General features: G+C 42.0%; 1 protein-coding gene across 1 annotated transcript; it reads left to right on the top strand.

Annotated features, from left to right (window-relative positions):
* Positions 1–805: 805 nt before the first annotated feature.
* PANX2 (pannexin 2) lies at positions 806–25322 on the top strand. Its single transcript, XM_063323348.1, is given in 5 exon segments — positions 806–1326; positions 1806–2096; positions 20206–20585; positions 20587–21658; positions 23498–25322. Coding segments are annotated over 4 exon segments (2040 nt in total). The 5' UTR covers positions 806–1326; positions 1806–1870; the 3' UTR covers positions 23860–25322.
* The last annotated feature ends 265 nt before the right edge of the window (positions 25323–25587 follow it).

Here is a 25587-nt window from a genome sequence, read left to right as displayed (position 1 = left end):
GTGACTGGGGAAAGGGAAATTTCAAGGCAAAGATGAAAATCGCTGCCTTACTCATGCTGCATTGCAGATGACAACTGCAAAACTTTGAAGGAAATGTCAGCAATATGGGTTTAAGCATATCTCTGGTTTTCATCTAAGTACTGCTAAATATAAAATCCATAAACAACTTGAGAAGGAGGAACTGTGACCTGGAGCTTTTTTCCGAATGCCATAGCTGCTGGCTATGACAGCAGCACGCATGTCCTCTTTTGATGCTGTGTGGTCCAGCTTTTGCCCATAGGGTGATAACATATGGTTTGTCCCCAGCCGGTTCCAGAGATGCACAGCAAGGTCTGGTCACCTCTGTGAAGATACAGGCCTGAACCCCATTAAGCCGAGGCAAGCTGAAAGCTGACCTCTGCATTTCTGGCAAGCTCCCTGCCCCTGAGGCTATTTTATCAGGCGTGACTAACCCCACATGAGCTTAGAGAAGTAAGTAGCTGGAAGGGTTTCTAATGGGAGCACCCAAACTCTGACGTGCCCGCAGGTTCAAGCCCTTCAGGTCACAGCCTGCTTGGGTGAGGGTCTGCCTCACCACCACCCCCCTCCCACAAGCCCCGCGGCTGCGGGCGGCGCCGCCGGACCCGAGCTCCCCCGTGCGCGCTGCGGGGCGGCCTGGGGGAAGGAGGCGGGGGGCACCGCTGGTCTCCTCCTGCCGGGGTCGCCGCCCCCGCTGCCCCCAGGTCCCCTCCAGGTCCACGCTCACCGCCCGCCGCCGTCGCCGCGCCCGCCCGGCCCCGCGCCCGCGCATGCGCGTTGCCGCCGCCCGGTGGCTCCCGCAGGGACGCGGCCACCGCCGCCCCGGGCCGCCGCCGCAACGTGTTGCGCGCTGCAGCCCCGCATGTGCTGTGCCCGCACGGCTGCCAGCCGCCCTGCTGCGGCTGCCGCCGGCTCAGCAGCCTCCAGCTGTGCGCTTTAAAACCTTAAAGGACCTCCGCGTCCCCGCAGCTCGTTCCGGTGCCGCTCTCGCCGCCTCCTCCTCCTTCTCCTCCTCCTCCTCTCCGCGGCTGCTGCGAGCCCCGTCTTGCATCGCTCCGCACGTTACCGCTGCTCGGTGCGGGCGGGCGCTTCCATGCAAGCGCCAGCCGCCCGCTGCCATAACCAGCATCGACACATCATTCGCCTCCCGCCCCGAACCCGGAGCGATTTTATTACTTGCGGAGGCGCAGGGACCTTTTTTTCCGGCAGGAAGGTCCAGTGTAAGTTTATTTGCGGCTTCCGCCGTTATTTACAAGCCATCTGTTTTCCTCGCCGTCCCCTGGGAACCGCGGGAGCCGAAGTTGCCAGGTAAATGCCCTCTTCCTTGTCTGCAGCACTTTAAGAGAGGCGGCTCCAAACCGGTCTCGTTGCATGGCTGCTTCGCCGCTATTGTACAGCATGAACTGCAAAGCGGAGGCAGCGCTTAATTGCACCGCTGTCACCGGGCAGCTCTCCCCGTTGCCCGCCTCCCCTGGCATTTCTCGGCATGGCTCCGAGGAGCGGGAGACTGCCTGGCTCCGCACAGCTGCCCTGCGGCTGCTCGGCTGCACCGTTATTCCGCGCACACCCCCCCCCTCCCCCCCCGCCTCTTTGCACCGCTGTCCCCGGGGCTGCGGGGGGCGGGCGGGGGGATGCCCCTCGTCCAGGGAGCTCCGCGGCGGGCGCGCCGGGGGGCAGCGGCAGGCCCCGCGGGGGACAGTGTCCCGCCGGCCCAAACATGGTGCCGCTGCGGCAGAGGAGGCCGGGCCGCGGCCCCGCCGTTACCGCTATCGGTGTTGTCCCCGCAGGCCGGGCGGGCGCCGCCCGTCCCCGGGGAGGCCCGGCGGCGTGAGGCCGCCCGCCGCCGTCGCTTATGCAACACATCATCGATAACCACCCCGACATGGCCACCGCGCTGCTGGCGGGCGAGAAGCTGAAGGAGCTCATCCTGCCGGGGCAGCAGGATGACAAGGCGGGCGCGCTAGCGGCTCTGCTCCTCCAGCTGAAGCTGGAGCTGCCCTTCGACCGCGTGGTCACCATCGGCACCGTCCTCATCCCCATCCTTCTCGTCACCCTCGTCTTCACCAAGAACTTCGCCGGTAAGGGCGGCGCGGCGGGGCGGGGTGGGGCGCGCGCGGAGGGGGCCGCGGCTTCGCGGCGGCGGCCGCTCCCTAACGGCCGCTCCCTAACGGTCGCCCCTAACGGCCGCCCCTAACGGCCGCGGCCGCTCCCTAACGGTCGCCCCTAACGGCCGTGATTGCTCCCTAACGGCCGCTCCCTAACGGTCGCCCCTAACGGCCGTGATTGCTCTCTAACGGCCGTCGCCGTTCCCTAACGGCCGCTCCCACACGGCCGCCAGCGCTGAGGGGGCGGCTGTTGCTTCCCTCCCGCCTCCTGGTGGGGAGGCGACTGCTGCCCTGCGACAGCCGGGAGCTGGTGTGGGTGACACACGGAGTGGTTTTATGGTGGTCCCTGGACAGGCCCTGAGCTGAATTCATGTGTGTGTCCTCACGTTAATTCAGGCGTCTGCAACGTGAGTTTTCAACTGTCCCACTAGGGAGAGGCAGGTGCCTTCATGGGGACTGATACACTGTATGGAGACACATCCACTCCGTGCTTTGCCGTATTGTGATAGTGAAAATCACGGGTATCTGTTTCTGTTGAGGGCCTACATCTTGCATTCAGCCAGCAACAATTTAAAAAGCCTTGTTTGATTGCCCGTCACTGCCAGTGCAGAGTTCTTCCAGCCTAGGAAGGTCAAGTTTTGATGAGCCTTGAAAATTACCGACCCAGTAATTATGACACCTTTCGGGCCTTCAGCATCTCTGTAAACAGTGTTTTACTTACTGAAGTATTGGCGTGGTGAGTGTAGCTGCTAGTGCATGACTGCTTTTAAGGTCCCCTGAAGTTCCACACTGAAGATCCATGTGAAATTATTAGCGCTTTAATATACAGGACTGACCTGGCAGTCTGTAGCTTGTGAGGTTAGTGGGAATTGGCTGTATTCAGTCAGTCTAAACATACAAGAATCGGGCTCTTGCTTTGCATGCTGCTTTGGGATTGACTTCCAACACTTATATATCCTTAATACTTGTTTTCATTTTAAGTTACCTAGAAGAATAACTGCTTGCAAATGGAGTCTTGAGGTTTTTCTTAATAACAGTTAAAACTTTTTTGATGTACCTCAGTTTTTAAACGTACAGTTGTATAGTTCAAGATCTGCAGCCACAGTTAATGGTAAGAGTCTCATTTTTTGGTTGGTCATCTCAAAGAGACCATTATTTTCAGGGCATGCCGAGCTTGTTAACATCGGAAAACCATCCCTTCATAGCAACTGAAAGACAGGATTCAAGGTCACCTTTGATGATCTTCTGTAGAACGCAAAAGTTTGGGGATTTGTTCCTCTATTTGGTTTGTAGAGGACTAAACTAATGAAGAAGCAATCATACAGAAGCTCATGAGACTGCATACCTATATATGTGCCTTGATACTGTTTGGGATGTGCAGGTTTGAACCTCAGTAGGCCTAAAGATAACCTTGGGTGCAGGAAAAGTCATGCCCCTTCACGTGTGCTCCTTTACATTGTGCGAATTTCCCAGCCGAAGTCCTTTGATGACTCACTGCTTGTGCAGTAGCTTGTTCTGTACGAACAAATCCTCCAGGACTGCAGATTGCGGAGGAAGCCTCAAGTGTAAGAGACTCAGGTTGTCCCTCTGCAAGTCTGAGCTGTGGTCCATGCAAGTGTGTGGAAGAGAGGGGGTCTCCTGAATTTCTGCATTCGAGTTTGGTTTATGCTGTGGAAAACTGTTCTCCAGGCTGATGGTTGGGTTGCAAATTCGTTTTTCAGAAGTACCCAAAGCAGTATCATTTTGGGCTACTTACAGACCGTGTGTGCTCATTTGAACCAGTAAGATACAGGGCTGTAACCCATTGTGTCCTGGAGGACAAAGCTTACAAGGCAACACAGAACACTTATGTCTTTGGAAAAATGTGGGACAACACTCTTCTGTCATATGATGTCATGTGTTTATTCAGATGGTCTGCAGTTAGAAAAATGAGAAAAAGGAAAAAAAATTAAAGATACAAGGGAATGTAATAGAAACACTCTAAGGGTCTGATGAAACTAAATAGATTCCTTTTTGGAGTGGAGTTGAAGAGTCCAGGATTAGTGAATTCAGTTCTGCTTCCACAGAGTTCAAGAGCAAAACTCCTATTAATTTTAATATGACCTGAATCAGGTGTTACTCTGCCACCAAAACAGCATGTACTCAGACTTTTTTACGAAGTCAAACTTGTTACTACTACCATCAGCGTCTCTGGACAACAGTCCATCTGGATACATGCTAATTACTGATTCTGCAGTTTGTGTTTATCTTTCACCTGTGTGCTGCCATTGATCTTTAAAAAAAATCTATCTTCACTTGGTTGCTTTGGATGCTGCTCCCCATGTGCAATTTAAATAATACACATGAAAAGTGCAAACTTTGCTAACAAAATTGAATAAGGTTCCTGCTGCCCCTTTGGTTGTCAATATCATAGTAGGTTCCCAAACTTTGCTTTGTGCCCTTGTGTGCATCAGTTATTGCTTCAGAATAGGAAATAAAAACTGATGCTTTTCGTTATTCCTATTTCTGTTAATGGTATCCAGTGGAAGCCATGGAAAGCTACCATCATGCCGCTAAACTGACAACAACCCCCTTTTCTGGGGTCTATCCCATCTTATTTAATCAGTGTTGGTAAAGCTCTTGAAACAGTGGTGTGTGTGCTTGAGACATAAAAGTATAGTGATCAAAAAGCAGTGGTTTCTCACAAAACTTCTTGCTCTGGATTGGAAGAGTCTGCATGATTAGTGCACGGAGGAGATGAAAGCCTATGTACTTCTCTGATCTACCTTGGAGTTTATGTGCGTGGGATCAAGTGTAGCTTAAAGCCTAGTCAAGAGCAACTGTACAGTCCAGTCCAATGAGTGCAGTGAGAGCTCTTTGGCCAAGCAGCATGGGCGTACTGCTCTGGGGGTGTGCGGAAGGCACCCCATCATCCCAGGAAGCCTGGGCATCCCAGGGCGATGCTCTGGGGCCAGAGGCTGCGGAGAAGCATGTACAAAAGCAGAGTTCATCTTCACAACACAGGACAAAGGGAGAGTGCGGTGTTTATTTAAAAGATGATAATTAGCAACCTTAAAAATCATTATGTCTGTAGTATAAATTATTGTATACAGTAGTTTGCCTGTGGGTGAAGATAAAGTTATTTAGTTAATTATGTTGTTTTAGTGACATGGGCAAAGTCGTTGTTTAGGTTAATGCATTTGCTATTCATGTAAGTGATTTGTTTGTCCTCATATCGGAGTGTTCTGATCTCTACATCACTCCTGAAAAATTAAATCACAAATTTCTGGTTTAGTAGCATAAAAGGCAAGACCTAATTGTTTAGCAGATACTATGCTGATTTTCTGAATAAATCAAAATACAGCTGAACTTAATTAGTTACAAAAGGCTTTAAATTAGGTATTGGTCTTTTCTTCTATTCATAGAATCCTAGAATGGTTTGGGTTGGAAGGGATCTTTGAAGATCATATAGTCTAACCCCCCTGCCGTGGGCAGGGACATCTCCCACTAGACCAGGTTACTCAAAGCCCTGTCCAGTCTGGTCTTGAACACTTCCAATGATGGAACATCCACAACTACTCTGGGCAATCTGTTCCAATCTCTCACCACCCTCATCATAAAGAATTTCTTCCTTATGTCCAATCTAAATCAACCCTCTTTCAGTTTAAAACTGTTGCCTCTTGTCCTGTCCCTACAGGCCCTGGTAAAAAGTCTCTTTCTGTCTTTCTTATAAGCCCCCTTTAAGTATTGAAGGGCTGTTATAAGGTCTCCTCAAGCCTTCTCTTGTCCAGGCTGAACAATCCCAACTCTCTCAGCCTTCCTTCATAGGAGAGGTGTTCCAGCCCTCTGATCGTTTTTGTGGCCCTCCTCTGGACCTGCTCCAACAGGTCCCTGTCTTTCCTGTGCTGAGAGCTCCAGAGCTGGACACAGTACTCCAGGTGGGGTCTCACCAACGTGGAGTAGAGGGCTAAAATCACCTCCCTTGACCTGCTGTCCACGTTCCTTGTTATGCTGCCCAGGATGCTTACAGTATCCTTACAGTATGACTCAATGTAAAAATAATGGGCTGTCATCCTTGATTAGCTTTTGCCTTACAAATGAATCTGTAACATAACCAAAATTTATTGAGAGATAAAATTTTGTTTCCAAACTTCACTACTAGATGGCAGTGCATTTTGGGTGAAATTGAGCCCTCTGCAGAGGGAGGGCGTAGGGCATACACACCACTAGGATGTGCTCCTGAGAGTCCTGAGGCTGTAAGAGTTTGACTATTGATTTCAGTGGGGACAGGACTTCATTCTGGTGGCTGAAGTAATATACAGTTCTTGCACTGACGCCTCTGCAATGCACTTCCTAAACTCTCTCTCATAAGATAAAAGAAAGTTACTCAGCTAATCTCTTACATTATCCTTTTTGAGTCTCCCAATTCTCCTTTAATGTTTTTCAAGCAAATCAGTGTGATTCCAGAAAGAACAACCCTAGAAAGCTAATTTAAATAAATCCGTGTGCCGTGTTTATACTGGGCATGAGATCGTCATTAACTCATTTAAGAGCAATAGTCAGCTACCCCACACAAAGAAAGCCCACACGAGTACCCACAAGAGAAGAATGAATATTGCTTCCCTTTCTAAAACTCACCCATAGACAGACTTCATATAAAACCAGGACATCCTGTATTTAAGGATCAGTGTATGTTGACCTTGAATAAGGAAAGTTTTGGAGATTTGTTTCTCTGACCCAGTGGATGAATCTGTGTTTAAGTGGAATTGGTTTTCTGGAGTCACACAGCTTGCAGCCCTGGTGAAGGTGCCTACAGAAGGCAGCATAGTCTAGAGGAAACCTCTTCTGTAGCAATGTTCTTGTTGAGAATAACAATGCACGCAGTTGGTAGTCTCAAGGGAACTTACTTCAGTTTGCTCTGTTTTCGTTTGGAAATTGTCGTGTTAAAGATAGCAATTAAATTTTTTATTTAAATGTGAATGTGTTTGAATTTCTGTCAGAACAGTGACATGACGCCCATTATGGCCTATATATTCTCAGGCATCTTCTGGAACATTTGTGCAAATGTATATGCAGTGCTTTGCAAAGGCCCATGCTTGTATTTGACTCATTAGAGGTTTGATTTCTCATACCTGAAGGTCCAGAAGCCTTACTTTTCATTCCCTAGCAGCTTGAACAGTTAGTTATTCCTGTACAAACTGGAAGTAAAATACAACCAATATGAACAGAGAGTTCAGACTTGGTAGTACTGTGCTGTCCCAGTGCAGGAATAGGTGACTATACCAGGTACTGGCTGGTGGAGAAGCGAATTGTAAGCCTGTAAGTACAGATTGTCACTTTTGTCCTTCCATTTTCTCTGTGTTGGAGCCTGATGGATTGTTTCTTTTCCCACAGTAAAGGGTTTGGTATTCTTTATTTATTTATCGATGTATTTTTAAGGCAGGTATTAAAAGTGGGTTTGTGTTGAAGCAGACTAGCCTTAGATTAATATATAGTGAAAAAATGGTAAAGAACACCTATTTAATGAAATTTTAGTAGGTAAGACTTGTAAGACATGTTTTTCCAGTCTAGCTACACCCCGTGTCAGTGTTCAGCACTTGTTTTTAGTGATGATGTTTCAATATCTCCTATCAAGGAGTGGTCAGTGTGGGGGCGTATGGATCTAGATAAAAAGGAATTGGTTCTTTAATACACTGCCTTTCCATTTTCATTTCCTTTCTAAAATGCACGGTATGCAGAGTATTGTTAGACTGCAATATTCATTATCAGTTTGAAGTGGGTCTGTTTGGTGTTCCATGTGGTTTTCATCCTTTCATCTACACTCCCTTTTTTTACCATGGAACTAGTAACACGCAGACCGCAGCCATGAGCAGGATGCTGTTGGGTACTTAACGCTGGTCTTCACCAGCAAGTGCTGTATTCCGTCCTCCATGAACAGCAACGATGCTACTGGCAGCGAGTGGCAGCCTTTTGTAGTGAAACACCTCGTGGCATTTGCTGAACTTCCAAGACTGTTCTACAGTCCAGTAGACGAAGAGATACTTGGCTATCACAATGTGCTGCGTAGTTTGTTTGTATTCTTTAATGTTTTTACTAAGTGATTTAAGTGTTCCGGTTCAGTGTTGTGCTGTGTTCAGAAGCAGCGCTATCAGTAATGTCTTTGGTACGTTCTCTGCCTAAGGGACCAGAGACTGGTGGGCCTCAAAGGAGAATGTGTTGCTGTTTCTGTTGTGTGTTATCTATGACATTGAAATATTTTGGTTTCCAAACTTTCAAAAGATTTAGGACTGATGTGGTCAGTCACAAGGATTGCTAAGTCATATCCTTCTCGTGTAGTGCTTCATACTTTCTATTCACAGTGAATTATTCTTTGTGTATTGCAGTCATGTTTGCTTTTCCCTCAGGAGCTGTTAAATATCAATACCTCATTAAAATAAAGCAAAACTGTCGTCCAGCTGATTTTTGTACTTTAGTCAAAAGCCAAGCTTTGATTTTCTTGCTAGGTTTATAAAACAGTGCCTACAAAATACCAAAAAGTTGCTCATAAATACTGTATTTCTATGTCTCTTAGCAGTTACGTAGCTCAGCCCTCTACCACCCTTCTGCTAGAAAATTCTCATGAGGAAGTAATGGAAGGAGACAGTAAGTTAAATGACTGAAGGGTCAGTTCAAGTTTTTCTGTTTTCTTTTCTGATTTGTAATCATTTTACATAAGCAATGCTTACTTCACTGTGTAGTACAGTATATGCGTGAGTTCAATGTCTTTTTATGCATTTCACCCTACAGTATGTTTGAAATAGTATATGTTGAAGATTTCTCTATTATAAGATGGAGTTCTATTTTGTATTTCTGGTCAATTTTTCTAATTCGTATTTTTGTTTCAAGTTGTGGCCAGCATATTTACACATGCTCACTTATGCGACTTCTCTGTTAGATTGCTTTTGAGCTTCTTTTCCATTTTTTCTCTTTAACTGCACTTAAAGCCACATAGAGTAAGAAAGTGAAGATGACATTTTTCCAAGTGATTATTGTTACTGCTAAGAGTACAGAGCCAGGTTGTTTTATGTACATGATGACACCAATGCAGAAATTGGTTCTGAGGTGGTATTAGCTGTGATAAGAGAATGTAAGGAGTGTCTCAGTACCACTTGTGTTTAAGTGCTTTCTAGACATCTGTTTTTAAAAAGAACTGAAATAGTACAAGCAACCACAGGCTGGCTGCGGTTCAGCCACTGGCTGTTTGCACTGCTGATGGAATTTTTCCCAAAGGGTAAGAGCAGTTCACACACACGCACAAACACAAGGTGTGTACAAGATATGCGAGCTGGCTTTCTGTGAGTTTTGGTCATTAAAAGATTTGAAGTTACACAGTTGAATGTTAAATAGAAAGGTAATGTTGAGGAAATGCATGAGCCTCACGTGTAATCATTCCACTGCAGTTCCTAGTGGCTACAGCTATTTTTCTTTCATGAATGCCATTTCTCAAACTTCATTGACACACACGTTATCTTTTTTTCATATGGAATTTCATGACCCTGTTTGCACTATTAAACCCTTCACCTTTCCAAGTGTCACATATGTGAAGAGGTCCAAAATGTGCATGAGATTTAGCTCAGTATGTGCTTTCAGATAACTTCAGGAATTTGAACAGATGGTCAAAAATATTCATGTTTAAGAGCTACTTAATTTATTCATATTAGTCAAGAGGAAACCTTGTGAATAAATAAGTGTAAGGTCAAGACTGTTTTTCATAGCAACTCTGAAGTATTTTGAAGCTTTTTTTCTCCCTGAACTGAATAGAAATTATGCCTCCATGATCTAGAAGAAATCTAAGCTTGGACTGTTTCTTAGAACTATAAAACCCTTCCAGAAGAATCTGCATCATCACCGAGTTCCTTAGCTTTTGTCAGCATTAAAAATGACTGCAGTGGGCACGTTCAGTAGGTATATACACGTTTAATTACAAAAGCTGAATAATTTCGCAGTACACTGGCATGATTCTTGTAGAGATTTCCTTTTATTTCCTATGATACAGGACTTATTCTAAGAAAAACACTGAAATCAATGCAGATATTTCCATCATCAGGGATTTTGTCGCAGGGTTTTATTATACTCTTGCGTTTGAACTGGGGAAAAATAGCAGTTCATTATAATAGCAAAGTTTGGGGATTTGTTTGCTTTTCTTTACTGGCACCATGCCTATTGTGCAGATTCTAAGTTACCAGAGCAATGACGCAACCAGGTGCTGAGATGTGTGATGTGGGGTTTTTTGCGGCTTAGAGATCAGTGACTATTTCTGGAGCATTTTAGTTATATGCTGAAGTAATTATTTCAGCATTTTGAGGCTGAGGTGCCTTGTCTTCTGTGGTATCCATGACTTGTTCAGGAGGGCAGGAGACCTCCACGCTGGGATTGCAGATCCCTTGGGAGCCTTGGGGGGCCGATTCTCCTGGCTCTGTTGTCATAAATCAGAACAGTTCTGATATTTTACAAAATCCAGTTTCTCTGCACATGAAGGAACCAGTTTTCCAAAAAGCGGTAGACAGGCCCTCTCTGCCTCCTAAATACTACGTTAATAAAATAATAGAATTATCTAATGAGCTAACTATTGGCATTTTTCTTCTTTTTCAATATGAAGTTTTCTGGGTGCTGTGTTTTTGCCAAAAGGTACTTAATACAAGCCATCTTTTTCATTTCTAGTCATTAAATAATAACAGTAATGCAATAGAACAAACCTGCTGTTTCCTGTTGCTTCCTGTGTTCGTATTTTGCACTTGCCTCTTGACTTAAGGAGCCACCCTTGTCTATGTATCATCAGTTTCACCGGATTTTCACACTTCATTTCACTTCGGCATTTACATGTCCTTGCAGTTTACTTTAGGTGTTGCTCTAGTCCACATTATCATAGTGTCTGGATGCTTGGGTAGTTGTTTTGGGGTTCCATCTCTACAGGGGAATTTCTGAATTGCCAAAAATACTTTCTGTATCTTTGGAAAACATTAGAACACTTCTTTTCACACACTACTTCTCCTATGCAGGAGATCTGTACATCACCAAAATTCCACTCACCTCCTCATGTAAGCACTAAATTTAGAAGTAAATATTACTCTGATCTCTTTTGTAGGACTGTCTGCATGGCTGAATTTCATTAATTGTATTTTGATGAATACATTCTTCTAAATTTCGATCTAATCTTCCCTCAAATCTTAACATAGTACAAAGCAACATTATAATACAGAAACATACCTTTATGTTCAAATAGAAGCATTGTAATTTCTTTCCAGGTGTTTTCTGTGTTCTCACAGAGTTCTCTTGGGCACAGGAAGAAATGCTCCTAGTGATGTTCAACACTACAGTCACTATAAAAAAGCTCTCTTTCCAATGGCGTTACCACTATACTGCATGGCCATCACATGGTGGATGGTAGCTCATTATTGAGGAAACATTCCTCTATAGGAGCAGCCTAAGAGATTTCATTTAGGTGTTTCTGCACCTTCTGCATAACAGGTGTCATTTCTGGAATAAGCTCTCCAACATACTTCAACATACCAAACAAGTAGGAGTAGGTGTCTTGCTCTCCTGAATAACCTGGGCAGGTGTTACAAGTCTTTAAGCCTCAGATTGCTGGTAAGCGAACTTCAGCACATCAGCTAATTTTAGAAGAGCCAATGTTTATTACATACAGGGAATATAGTTCTGTGAATTCATATATACACTAGGAAAGTGCGTTACTGATTTATTGATTCTGCAGATCCAAAATATATGCACTTTAAGCAGCAGTCCTGCAAGGAAAAAAGACCCATATTGTAAATAAGGGGACACCTGCTGCTGCCTTTACATTGCAGTTACCCCTGTGGGTAACCCATTACCGTAACCCATTATCTATCAGTCTTTGAAACTGCTTATCTACATCTCATCCATTACGACTAATCCTTGTAGAGTACAGGCCAGTAAGACTTGATAGCAGCAGTGGTTTCCTGTCTCATTACTTTAGGGACTTTCTTTTCAAGATTTTTTTCTTAAACAGGACAAGTGGTTTCAGAGAGTGGGCAAAAAAGGCTATACCTTACCTTGTTGATCATGGAGAAATTTGTACCTTAGGAAGACTTCATGGGCATGGAACCTATATTCAGATTTGGAAAGAATATTCCCTAAGAAAGGTAAAGGTATTGTCTTTTTGTTTTGATAAAAGTAATAATTCTTAATAATTAGCTTTCTAAGTTAAGGCTTAGTCTGATGAGTGTTTTCTTATTCATATGAGTAAACTCTGTGAGTTAAATAGGGCTGTATGACTACAGTTGGTACACAAAAGTAATTTCAGGAATCCATCCTCATGCTGTACTAATTTCTAACCTTTAAATACCCTTTAAATAAAGTAGTTGAAATAAACCAGTTAAGCTAAGGGAGTTTTTCCTTTGGCTGTGAGTTAATTTGGGTATTAGCCAGCATTTGTTAAAATCACATTCAGAGTAGAGAGTTACATATTCCTTGTGGACTGTGTGACTGAGATGGAAAACCTGTACACTGTTTAGATAATGTTATACTTCCTTAGACTACATTTTAAACCTCAGTAACATGAATATTTTTTGTTCTCTTTTTCCAGAGAGAAGAGGATCCAGGACATTTCTTCTTTTCCATTTAAAAAATTGCTGAAAAACTACTAAATAAATTATTTCTGTTTCTCAAAATAAACAGTTTGCTACCTGCTTTCTTGTGCAATCCTTTTAGTACCCAAGAAGAATGAGGCATGTATGTCTGATTACTTACACATATGTGACAGAATGTAAGGAGAGCAGTGTGATAAAGACTACCCTTGTCAAATACTGGCATTTATTGCTGAATTCAAGGAGTTTCTCATCTATCTTGGCTGTTAGAAACTTGTGTTCTGGTACCTGATGGGCAGGGAGATTCAGAGATTCTACCTAAACGCTGAATTTCTCCTTAGGGTCAAGTGGAGAGGGCTGTACAAGGAGTTCTTCAGAGAACTTGACTGGAATGCCAGCTTTTCTTCATAGGCAGGTTGGGCAGCGGCATGAGGATGATTTAGCAACCCTCTTCAAGAGGGAAGAAAGCCAATTGCTAGGAAGTGCTAGGCCCAGGGTGAGTCTGTAGTATATTTAACTCAGTAAGTATACTTACCAATATACTTACCTGATACTTAACTCGAGTCTCGGCACTTGTCCAAGAGCTGGGAGGTCCAGCCTGTTGGGCAGCACCTAAGCACCTCTTCTGCTGCCTATACCCAATGTAGGGCCATGGTGGTCAGGTTTACTTCTAGATTCTCAAAGAAATTTTTTGCACAAGAGGCATACTTACCTTTGTCTTGGTATAGCAAGCGCAAGAATTTTCATCTTTTTTCAATTTTGAATTATATTTTCTGAAAATAGTTCCTTTTTTTTCTTTTTTTTCTGTCCACTGTTAGAAAATTGTGCCATTCTTTCTGCATTACTGAATTATTGTATTAGAATGCTGAAATCATGCAATTCAGTTGGAAAATTAGTGAGGTGTGATTTCTTTTTCCAGAGTAAATTCTAAAAGCTGGAGGTCACAGGAGACATACACAATTTATTATTATGATAATTTGGGTGTATATACTTTATTTCACTGGGAATATGGTAGATGTGAAGCATCATTTGCCCTTTTATATAGGGGCATATACTGTTTATTACTAATATTTTCCTTTCTTACTTTTAATGTCATCCAAAAGCATTGTAAATGTGTTGGCCATATTTATTTAAATAACTTTTTCTCATAATAATATTTTAGAAGCTTGAAATTGACCTCCCTACAGCATTGGTTCTTCAGAGAGATGCACATGCTAAATTTTATGCACTACGGTAATCCCGTTGACTTCATAGGAACTGCCCAATGCATGAAGTCACTTAAGTCTTCTTAGGAGCAGGTCTAATTTTTTACCGTGTTGAATACTGAGAGATTGGCATTGTTCTATTTATTTTGAAGGGGCGAGTGAATGTTTATGTTAGATGCAGTTCACTCACTTTCCCAGGAAGAGTTGTAAAGACTTAACTTTGCAAAGGTAATGGGGAGTGGTACATATCTACAGCTTCACAGTATCTTCTTACACTGTTGTTTCTGTGTATCCTACACCAGCTCACATTTTTTTGCAAGGTGTTTTTTTTATAGATAGGCAAATACACATAGCTGTGTGCGCACACATGCACACAGGCACACACACAGAGCCTCCTTGGTGAACTGCGCTGTTGATAGCTCTTCCTTCAATTGAGACTCTAGCTATTTGTATTTCAGTGAGAGCCCTCCAGCCATATTTTACCTAATGTGTTCCTAGTGCAACTGGCCATTGCATTCATTTTTGGAAATGGCCATTTCTCAAAAGTGAAAAAAATTACTCCTGCGTGAATCAGCCATTCTTGCTGGACATGACCTAAAGAAAAAAACACTTTGAGGACAATCAAGCCTTGGAGCAGGTTGCACAGGCAGGTTGTGTAGTCTCTCATCTTTAGAGGTTTTCAGACTGACAAAGCCCTAATCTAGCTGGTCTGAACTCAGCCTTGACCCTGCTCTGAGTGGCACTTGGGACTTGGTAATTTCTGAGGTTCCTTCCAGGGTTTCCATGGTTCTGCATTGTGATGTAACTTCAGGGAATGATCTAGAACAGCAGTTATCAGATTTTTCTATTGGTAACTCCATTTCCAGATCTGAGATTCATTTTGCAGTGAGAAGTTTCACAGGGGTTCCAACCCCAAACCTCAGCACCCCAACCCTTTGCTTGAGGAATTTCAGAATTTACAGTGTTGTATCTCCTGGTTGAAATTAAGTAGGAGATTTATTTATCTAACATATTTTCATGCCTAGCATTTGCATGCTGACAAAACGTCTTTAATTCAGGGCTTCTTGAAGAGTGCATTTGAATGTATGCTAAAAGTATATGGAGGTTGGGGAACCACTGAAAGGAGGTGGCTGATCTTGGGTTGGGAACAGTAGGAGTGGGAGCATGTGCCTGCAGGAAGCCCACAAGCATTTCTCAGAGCCTTTACTAACAGGCAGCAGACTTGGCAGCTCCTAGCTTCCATACTTTGCCTTCACTCCTTCTTTCCATGCTGTCTGTTTAGGTTCTTTCTAAAGAGTTTTTTGAGCACAGCCCTTTCCTTCATCCTTCTCCCTACCTTGGCTGTCTTCTTGCAGCCGTGCACTCTCTTTCATTCCCCTAAAGTATGCCTTTTGTACCACAGTGCTTCCTGCAAGTCATTTTTCTCCATTTAAGTAGACTTAAACTGATGGGATGAGATGCTACAGAATGGAGCATGTGAAAAAACATTGCTGCCAAGGGATTTTAATTTTTCAAGTGGCATAACACAATCAACTGACTAAGTAATTCCGTGTTGATTATTTCATCTTGTTTGCATGTCCAAAAAATTCAGTGAGATGTCTCTCACACCTTACCCATGAGAATAGACTTGTGGACTTCTAGAAGCTACTTACATGCATGGTGAGCAGGATAAAATGTATTTATGTACAACTGTTGAAAATAGCTGATGTAGTGCCCCTGTGATCATCTAACAATATTGAAGAAAGGGAAGCTAAGCTTTAGTATGCATCTTTATACTCAAGTCAGTATAAATAAAGTATAATATACTTCATAATATATTAACATCAAGGACTTTTTTTCTGTTGTAGTAATTATTTCTGCACAGCATTAGCACAGGGTTACTTAGTCTCTTATAAAATTATTCAAAAGGAACGTGTCTTGGGAATGACAATGACTGTAGGAAAGTATTACTGAAGACAGGATTTGTTCTTGGGTATTCCTGGTGATGTTTTCTGAAACTGTGTTGAACTTCATATTCTGGCATGTAGTTAACACATTTGTGTAGGGGAACCTAAGGGCAGACTTTCAGACTTTGAACTTACTGAGATTTTACTTGGAGCGTCAGAACTAAAAATCTTGAAGTAAGCCATCACATTTAATGCAGAAAAGTTGAGTTTAGTATTACAGCCACCAATAACAATGGCAGATTAGTTATCTTTCTTTTTTTTTTTTTTGCTTTTGCTACAGGTGCACATGTGTGCAAATCACAGATATGTGTCTTCCTTGAACCACCTTTTAATTGTTGTTTGGAATTGGCAGAAGATTATTTTGGAGATGACGACCTTGCTTTCAGGTTTTTTTCGTAGGAATTTCTGTTTCTTGTGCTCACAAGAATATAGCTATCAAGGAGAGTGGGAGGATAGATTATATTTATGGGCTTAAGCCTAGACAACATTGCGAAGACGACCAGTCCACTCAGCCATAATAACGTCCCCTCAGCTTTTTAAAAAATTTTATTTACACTCTCTTACTCTATTGTCTTTTCGTACATAATTGAACAGTTGCACCGAATGCAATTAAATCGCAGAGTCCTGGGGGAAAAGCTGCATTTCATGGTGGCTGGAGTGGTTATACGAAAAAGAAACTTCCTAAACTGCTCGAGGATTTTCAGGGTGAAATAAGAATATCAATAGAAACTTTCTATACTTGTGAATATGAAGTTAAAAGTTTTTTTCATATTGCATGATCCAGTGTCAGAGCTATGATTTTAACACTGTTACAGCGGGTTTTTTTTAATGGTACTAACTTATCAGGAGAATATTGTAAAATAAAAAAATACATCTGCTGTGCCTTCTTGAAACCGATTGAATTATGCACTCACAGCTAGAGTGAGCTGTATGAGAGTAACTTGTTACTCCCCCATCCTCGTCAGATCTGCATGGTGAGATCCAGCTATGTGTTACTGCCATCTTTCGCAACAAACAAGACAAGTTATTGACACGGTGCTTTTCTTTTTCATTTATTGCTGATTGACACAGATTGCAGTAGAGGAAAAACAGGTCTATACCCTACTGTGATGGGATCGAACACCTTCATGGGTGTTAAATGCCAGGTTAAATGCTGCCATCGCCCAAGAAGTAACATTCATAAAAACTAACTCAAACCTTGTGGCGATCTTGCTTGGCAGACCCTTGTCAATGAAGAGAGACAGGCTCCTCCAGGCAACAGCTAAATCAGTCTTTTGCTTTCAGTCATTGTCTGGAAGAGTATTCCTCTCCTCTGCATTATCTGCACCATTTTCTAGATGAATGAGCTTCCAAAGGCTGATGCTATGCTTTGTGAGTCAAGTCCTATGCTGAGAAGGTTAAGCTGAATTCCCCTGTGGAATAACTTTACCAAAATTAATGGCATTTGCTGACAGTGAGTATGGTTCAAACATATTAGAAAATGTTTTTTCTATTTTTTTCTATTCAATAGCATTTGAATAAAATTGCATTGTAACCCCACTGCCCCTGCTTCAGTCAGTTATAAGAAATCCCACTGACTTCACTGAGGATAGGGTTTCATCTGAAGGGTCTTGGGATTTGCGTGCATATAATGAAAATTATGTCAATTTAACAAATATGCAAAGAAAATACTAGACTAGCATCAACAAATAACAAAACGTTGAATAAGCATGGGACACCATACTCAGCTACCTCAATAAATTAGAGATCTCTCACAACTTACTAGGCAATGGGAGCAGCCAAAAAAATGTTTAACAGAAGAAAAGTAAACAAATTCCTGTAAAATGACATTTACTTTGTTTACTGGGCTGGCCAGCCCCATTTTTGAAGTAGCCTCTAATGAAGGTGTGCAGTCCAAACTGGAGCTGTGAAGCTCTTCAGACTTTTTTCACTGAAGCAGTGACAATGGATAGGGTGCAGAGTTAGTGTCTAAGTAATCTGTCCAACATAAATGTAAGTGTTAAGACATTTTTATTTGTTTGTTTTATTTATAAAGTAGATACATATTTGATTGTTGTTGTATATATACAATTTTGGCAGAAGTCACCTTAGCTTTCAGGTCTCAGCGAAGAGAACTGAAGAGAACTGTTTACAGTTTATTTGGTAGTAGCAACTGATAACATGAATCCAAAAATAGTCCGTATGGATAATTTGTATGAATACTTGTTGCTGTCTTACCGAGTATTCATGGTGTTGAGATCTAGGAGAAATGAACCTGTGTATGTCACAGGAAGCTGGGTTTCATGTTGGCATCTTCTACTGAGCTTAGGGACACCCAATTCAAAATATTTCTGCTTATGATAAACTCATCACGCTTCTTTGACTTTTTTTCCCCGTGGGAACGTTTTCACATAGGAATCTACTTTGTCTCCTGAGAAATTGTACACTGACTCTTTGATAGTAGGAGTTGAATTTTTTTTGTATGCATCCCTTCATGGGTGGGGTTGGGAGAGCATGTAATTACCGGAACCAAGAGAGTCAGTGAGCATTTTATTGTAACACATGGCTGTAAATACACACAAATAGTCAAAATGGGAAGCTATGTAACATTAGAGTGCTTTAGGCTCTCTCAGGTTGGAGTTAGATCATTTTAAAATAGTCTTCAAAAGGGATTTTAAAGAACTTGCAGGGTTTACTCACTTTACATGCTGTCTTGGGTAGCATCATTTATTACATCAACTCTGTTTAAATTGGTTGTATTTTTAGAAAAGAATCCTCACTGAATCACTTTAAAAAAAAAAAAAAGGCAAAACCGAAACATTTTTTGTGCAGTCCTCAGCATGTAGATCTCAGAAGAGGTTCATACCTCAACATTTTACCAAAGAACTAGTGAATGCTTTTGATTTGCTCACATGTGAAAAGCAGTTGGTCAAGTAGGGAGTCCTCTGTTAAGCCAAAAGGATTAGGGTTTTTTGCCTGCTTATTATTTTTTAATATTTTATTTATTATTATCAAACATCATAATATTTTATTATTTGTCTTCATTATTGTGTTATTAAGAGAACAGTATCACCACTCTCTTCCAGTGAGCTGTTCTCAATCTGAATTGTAGACTGCGTTCAGAACTGGAGCAAGCTTGGTGTTGAGTGATTCTCAATTCAAGAGAACATGCCTTCTTCCTATGGGTCTCATTTTAGGAGGTTTTTAAAAGGTATACCAGAACCCCACAAAATATATTCCCTTTATTCTACCTGCCAAAACATGAAAATATGGTCTTCCTCTTTGAAGAGAGTGTTTTGATAATGGTCATTGTTCTTTGGGCAATTAATACTGTTCTAGCTTTCACAAGTTTTTCTAGCTTGCTTTCATGTATTGGTAGAAAAATGTAGTTGTATAAGACCATAACTTATCTACTGGTCCAGACAAAAGTCCTTTTAGCCCAACATCTCGTCTCTGATGATGGCAAAAAGCAGATGCTTAGGAAGGAGTGTTAAAATAGACAAGCATATGGGGTTAGTTCCTTTGATAAACCCTTCCACCTTCCAGCAGCCCGTGGTTTAAACATGTCCTGAGAGAAAAATTGCATCGCTGTCTGTGTATTTATAATTCTTGCTGTACTTTTCTTCCATTACTTTGTCTGATTGCTTTCTTGATCCGTAGTATTTGTTTCTTCCAGAATATTGTATGACAGCAAGTTCCACCATTTATTTGCACATTATGTAAAAAACAATGTTACAGTTTCAAATGTAGAATTAAATTTTCATAGCGATAAATACAGTTAACACACCAGATTCTGTCCTTGTCAGTCACACTTTAACTCAAGAGTGTTAGCTGGGAGGAATACAGTTGACTAAATGCTCGCATGTCTTTTAAGTTTCAATTTTTGCTACCATATTCAATGAGTAGACTTTCTTAATAAGAATTAAAAACATTGCCTTCAGCTACATCTAACTTTTTTTCTATTTAGAAGAATACTTAACTGGGATGAACATTAAATTTCACCTAAATGAGCCTTTCAGCATTTGCACATAACATCCTCAGCTACTGTATAGTGGATGTCAGGTCTTTTAGCTTTACGGAGCTTAGATCACAGTTGCTTAGGATATTGTTTTCAGAGAAGTAATTAAACCCAAATGTGTATTTCTTGATGACATTTCTTGCTCAGGTTCATTCTAAAACTTCCAGGTAAATAATTTTGCCTGGGGACTTGTAAAGGTGTGTGAAAGCTGAACTGTCTAATAGACATGGAGGGCTTAACGGTCATGTAAAGATGCAGTAAAATAAAATTGATATAATTTGAAATGTTTATTTTCCAGACCTCCTTTTGTAGGTTAAATGCACAGCAGTGACTTTTCTCTCTGTTATACAGAGGAGCCAATATACTGTTACACACCACACAACTTCACCCGCGATCAAGCCTTGTATGCCAGAGGATATTGTTGGACAGAATTAAAAGATGCCTTGCCAGGAGTTGATGCCAGCCACTGGCCCTCCTTGTTTGAGCATAAGTTCCTACCTTATGCACTGCTGGCTTTTGCTGGGATAATGTACATTCCAGCTCTGGGCTGGGAGTTTCTGGCCTCCACCCGACTGACTTCAGAGCTTAATTTTTTGCTTCAGGAGATCGATAACTGCTACCACCGTGCAGCTGAAGGGCGGGCACCAAAAATAGAGAAACAGATTCAGTCCAAAGGCCCGGGGATCACCGAGAGAGAGAAGAGAGAAATCATTGAGAATGCGGAGAAGGAAAAAAAGCCCTGAACAGAACTTGTTTGAGAAATACCTGGAAAGAAGAGGACGAAGTAACTTTTTAGCTAAGCTTTATCTTGCGAGACATTTGTTCATCATCTTTTTGAGCATCATACCAATTACATACTTATCCACCTACTATGCTACACAGAAGCAAAATGAATTTACATGTGCATTAGGAGAGCCTCCAGACAAAACGAGCAGCTCCAAATTGCACATCAGAGTCAACTGTAAACTGCCATCTGTCCAGCTCCAGCGGATTATTGCTGGTGTAGATATCGTTCTCCTCTGCTTTATGAACTTGATAATCCTCATCAACTTAATTCACCTCTTCATATTTCGCAAGTCCAATTTCATATTTGATAAACTGAACAAAGTTGGAATAAAGACCAAGAAACAGTGGCAGAAGTCCCAGTTTTGTGACATCAATATTTTGGCCATGTTTTGTAATGAAAATCGGGACCACATAAAATCATTGAACCGTCTGGATTTTATTACAAATGAAAGCGATCTGATGTATGACAATGTGGTACGCCAGCTGCTTGCGGCATTGGCCCAGTCCAATCATGATGCCACTCCAACCATGCGTGACTCAGGGATCCAAACGATAGACCCAAGTGTTGATCCAGCAGACATTGATGCTAACGAGCAGCTCATCATTAAGAGACCAAGGAAGAAGATGAAATGGATCCCGACTACCAATCCCCTTCCTCAGCCATTCAAGGAACAGTTAGCCATTATGAAGGTTGAAAACCATAAACCTGACAAACCCAAGCCCGTGCGGAGAAAAACAGCAACGGACAGCCTTATAGCTCCTTTGTTAGAGTCTGCTGCAAAAACCTCACAGCAATCGTCCACTCATAAAACCGAACAAAACGCTATGCCAAGCACAAGCAGTGAAAAAAAACACACGCGACACTTTTCCTTGGATGTTCATCCATATATACTTAGTAGCAAAAAACCCAAGCCGGAGATTCAAGCCATCCCCTCGATGCCTACGTCTAAAAGCCAAGAAGGTGGATTTTTAAACCAGGAAGAGAATGTCGTAGTACACGTTACCTCCTCTCTCAAAGGTACAGTATGCCATAATGCCCATACCACCTCCACAGACCATAATTTGCGTAGTGATCTTCAGGAACTCAAAGCTTATCTGAACTGTTCGACCTACCTTGCTAGATTTTGGGACAGCTAATGATCTTAGGGCTTGCAGGCCTCAGAAATAGGGGTTCTCTCTAACAGCTATATGGAAGATAAGGATTATTCCAGGTAGAGCGGTACAGGACAGCCTGCAGGCTGTTGGTGCAGGTAATTTTTCAAAATGTAAGCAGATTTTCACAATTATGAATGTGGTCATGCCTTGCCAAGGAAATGAGGAGGGCTTGGCCTCCATGATACCCTTTCCTGCTCCACCAGCACCTGGCACGTTTCAAACCTGCCTTATTTTCAAGTCATATGGAAACTACCATGGTAGAGGACCAGTACTAAACTGTGCTAATGGCAGATAAAGCTGCCTGTAGAAAAAAAATCTCTTAAAGTACAAATTCTTAGGGGTTGTCATGTGTTTGTCACCTCGGAAATCACAATTCAGATCATTTACATCATTGTTCATGCAAAAGACATTGTAAATTGCTCATGTGGATGGACTGAAGTGTGGGTGCTGGTCAGAGATTCAGGATTTCTGCCGTTCCATTCCTGTGTGGCCTCGCAGGAGATGCTCCTTCTGTGCCTCAGTTCCCTATGTGTGTCTTGGAAATCCTGTCCCTTTCTAACCTCAAAGAAGTGTTTCAAATATATCAATAATTGTTAGGTGCTAGAATGATGGGGAAAGCCATGTGAGCACTAAGAAAAGTAATAGTATCAGTAGATAAACTGATTGATAGGTAGATAGATGTTGTCTTGTTTATTTTTGTAAGTTACTGACATAGGAAAGAAGCACTATGCAGTTAAGCTACAGAAAGATTTGTATGTACTTAAAGCAATGGCTCTCATCTCATTACAAGCTAAGACCTCCCTCTGGGCTTCGACAGACTGACAGCTACCGTCACCCCACTGCCCAGCAAAGAAGTGATTTGAGGTATAGAAGTTTCTGTCACTTCCAAATCCTTACGCTCCTTAGAGCCCTCCAGCTCCCCAATGTGCATGTGAGCTATTCTACAGCATTCCTTATCCAGTCACCTGCTCTGATTTCAACTCCTCAAAACTACTGGGGTTTTCTGGTCTCACTTCCTTTCGTTTAAATTAGTGCTTGAATATTTTAAGGGCAAAAATGTAATTACTGTAGTTTTGGGGCTCTGTTACTCCCCATTCCCATTAAAAATGTTCAGCTTTGCTTTTGAGTTAGACCTACATTGCAGTCCATCAGGTAAGGTAGACTTAAAAGTTCTGGAAAGAGACATCAGTTAATGTCAAATTGCTGAGTTCTTTCTAAAGACAAGTGGCTTACAATGTGTAACCACTATTTTTTTCCCATTGAAAATATCAGTGCTTTTTGTATTCCATCCTGTGGATTTCAACATTCATAACATTTGTCAAAACATTAAATCATAACATTTATAAAACACCTGCCAGACTTTAGTGGAGAATAAAAGATACTTTTCAGTTGTTTTTTGTTCATTTTACAAAAATACCATTCACGTAAGGAAGCATGAGCATGCGTCAAAAAAAGCGAGATTCACAAAACCCATTTGTCGTTTCCCCTCTCTCCCTGAGCTTACAGTCCTGTTGTTTTGAAACAGTCCTATTGGATTTCTTGAAGGATCCCAAGAAAATTCATTTTGGGGTCCACTCCTGCTCCCACTGAAATCAGTGGCAAAACTGCCAATGACTTTTATTGGATCAGGACACTCTTCTCTGATGAACTGGAAGGGTGAAAGACTACCTGTCTTTTAACTGGCTGTTTTGTTTTCTTTTAGACACCCCTCACCCTGCTAAAGAGATCCTGTACTCATCTGAGACATGCAGAACTGTGCCTGCTGCTGGGACTTTTGTCACGTGTAACCACAACCACATAGCCACAACCACTGCTGCAACGAGTATGACTTTGAACCAAGTCAAACCCGAGCCCACACCCGCACTGAACTGCAACCCAGCCCACCCTTTGCTGCACATCAACACGCTGTATGAGGATCACGAGGAGGAAGTTTCAAACATAATAGACAATGGTATTCACTCACCAACTGACACTGGGGAGATTCTCTCCATCCCTACCCCAAAGCAGATAAGGTTGGCGACATTTGATGAGCCAATGGCAATAGTGAGCTCGGTGGAGTACTGAAGACCCCGGGCTGCACGGCTGCGCCTTGGTGGCCAGGCCCAGGACCACTGCAGTGCGGACCGTGGTCCCCTCAATGATGCAAATCACTGCATGAGCATGGAGAGTTTTCACACAGACTATATAGCTCTTGGTAATAACACCAAATGGTTTTTCAGGATCACATCATGCGCGCTGTCAGTCATTTGCAAAATAGAATAAAGAAAATCTGGTGGAAATAGACCTTTAACACCAAGACAACCATTAGCTCAAGCTCTAAACTATAGCTTCCTTATTTAAATGGAGATTAGCACAATTTTTGAACGTTAAGAGCCTGATGGCATGCCACAGTAATTTTAGTGAGTGTTTAAATCCTTTGCATTCAAACTCACTGAATGAAGTTAAAACAACATGGAGGTGAGGTATACTTTTTTAATGGCAGCAGTTAAATAAGAGTTTTTTTCTAAGCAGAGAGGATTTTTTTTTAATTCAGGATTATGAAAAAGTTATATGCAAGCAAAATTTTTGTTTTGTTTGTTTCTTTAGCTCACTAATGTTGGGCTTGATGGAAACTTAGCTGAAAGGGCCTTACTACCACCAGCATTTAAGTGCAGAAAGATTGATACTCTCAATCTCTTGCATTTATAAATGAAAATACCTGAGGTATGCCCCGCCCTTTAACAAGCTTATATGTTTGATGGAAGATGATGAAATGAAGAGTTTATTTTTTTAAATATATTTTACCATGGGAAAAATTACTTTAATAACTTTTCAAACCAGGTGTTGCTTTTAACAAAATGTGTAGAAGAGAGTCATTGTAGCTGCTTATTTTTTCATAATGTATTTATGAACCAGGTTAGAAACTTTCATGGGTGCTTCACTGACACGAAAAATCTTACGAAGGTCATTACAAAATATCTTACAAAATATGAAACCAGCAGAACTGTTTTCAAGTAACACACAGTTAAAGAAGTCTATGAATTTGGGTCTGCAGACTTGGCTAGTCCTTGATTCAGCAAATACTTGAGGCCATGGGTGGCACTGAAATGACTCATATGTCTAAAGTTAAGCACACACCGAAATGGCGTTGCTGGATCTGGGCTCTAGCACAGGCAGACAAGAATCCTGCAGTATGTGCTGTCACTCTGATTCAATATTTGCCTTCCTTGGCTCAAAGCACATCTTCATGCCCATCTTCCTATAACTACGATATGTGTGATTTAATAGAAAACTCTAGTATAACTAAAACATCTATGAAAAGTGTATCATGCAATAACCATTCTCAGCAAAATTATAGTGAAACAAAAAGTGACTGTGTTAAAATAATATTCCTAGCTGCATTCAGAATTATGGACTATGTGTGTTTGCTTCAAAATTATGTATAATGGTAGAAAAAATATGCAGCACAAATATGGGACTGAAATCTTGAATTTATTTTTAATTTATTACCTCAGACATGGATATATTATACCAATATTTAATGAAAATAGCACTGAAAATAAATACCTATTATTCTGAATAGTTGAATGTGTACTACTTCCTAGCTTAGTTCCATACAAGTGGGATTTTATGATAAGCAGCAGGCGGGACATGTAAAGCCACCATTCCCCTCCTGCGTTGCTTCAGTTGTGCCCAACTGTTGTGGCCTGAAGAGCCAAATACCGAAAAGGCAGCGAGCCACAGGACACGTACCGCAGACAGGGCAGGGGGCATTGGGGACAGCTGAAGGGCCTGGCTGGAACACCCTGAGGT

This window comes from Chroicocephalus ridibundus, chromosome 1 (genome assembly GCF_963924245.1).
Source record: "Chroicocephalus ridibundus chromosome 1, bChrRid1.1, whole genome shotgun sequence".
NCBI classification, from domain to species: Eukaryota; Metazoa; Chordata; class Aves; order Charadriiformes; family Laridae; genus Chroicocephalus; species Chroicocephalus ridibundus.
Note: the sequence above shows the minus strand (reverse complement) of the source record. Positions and strands in the feature narration are given on the sequence as shown.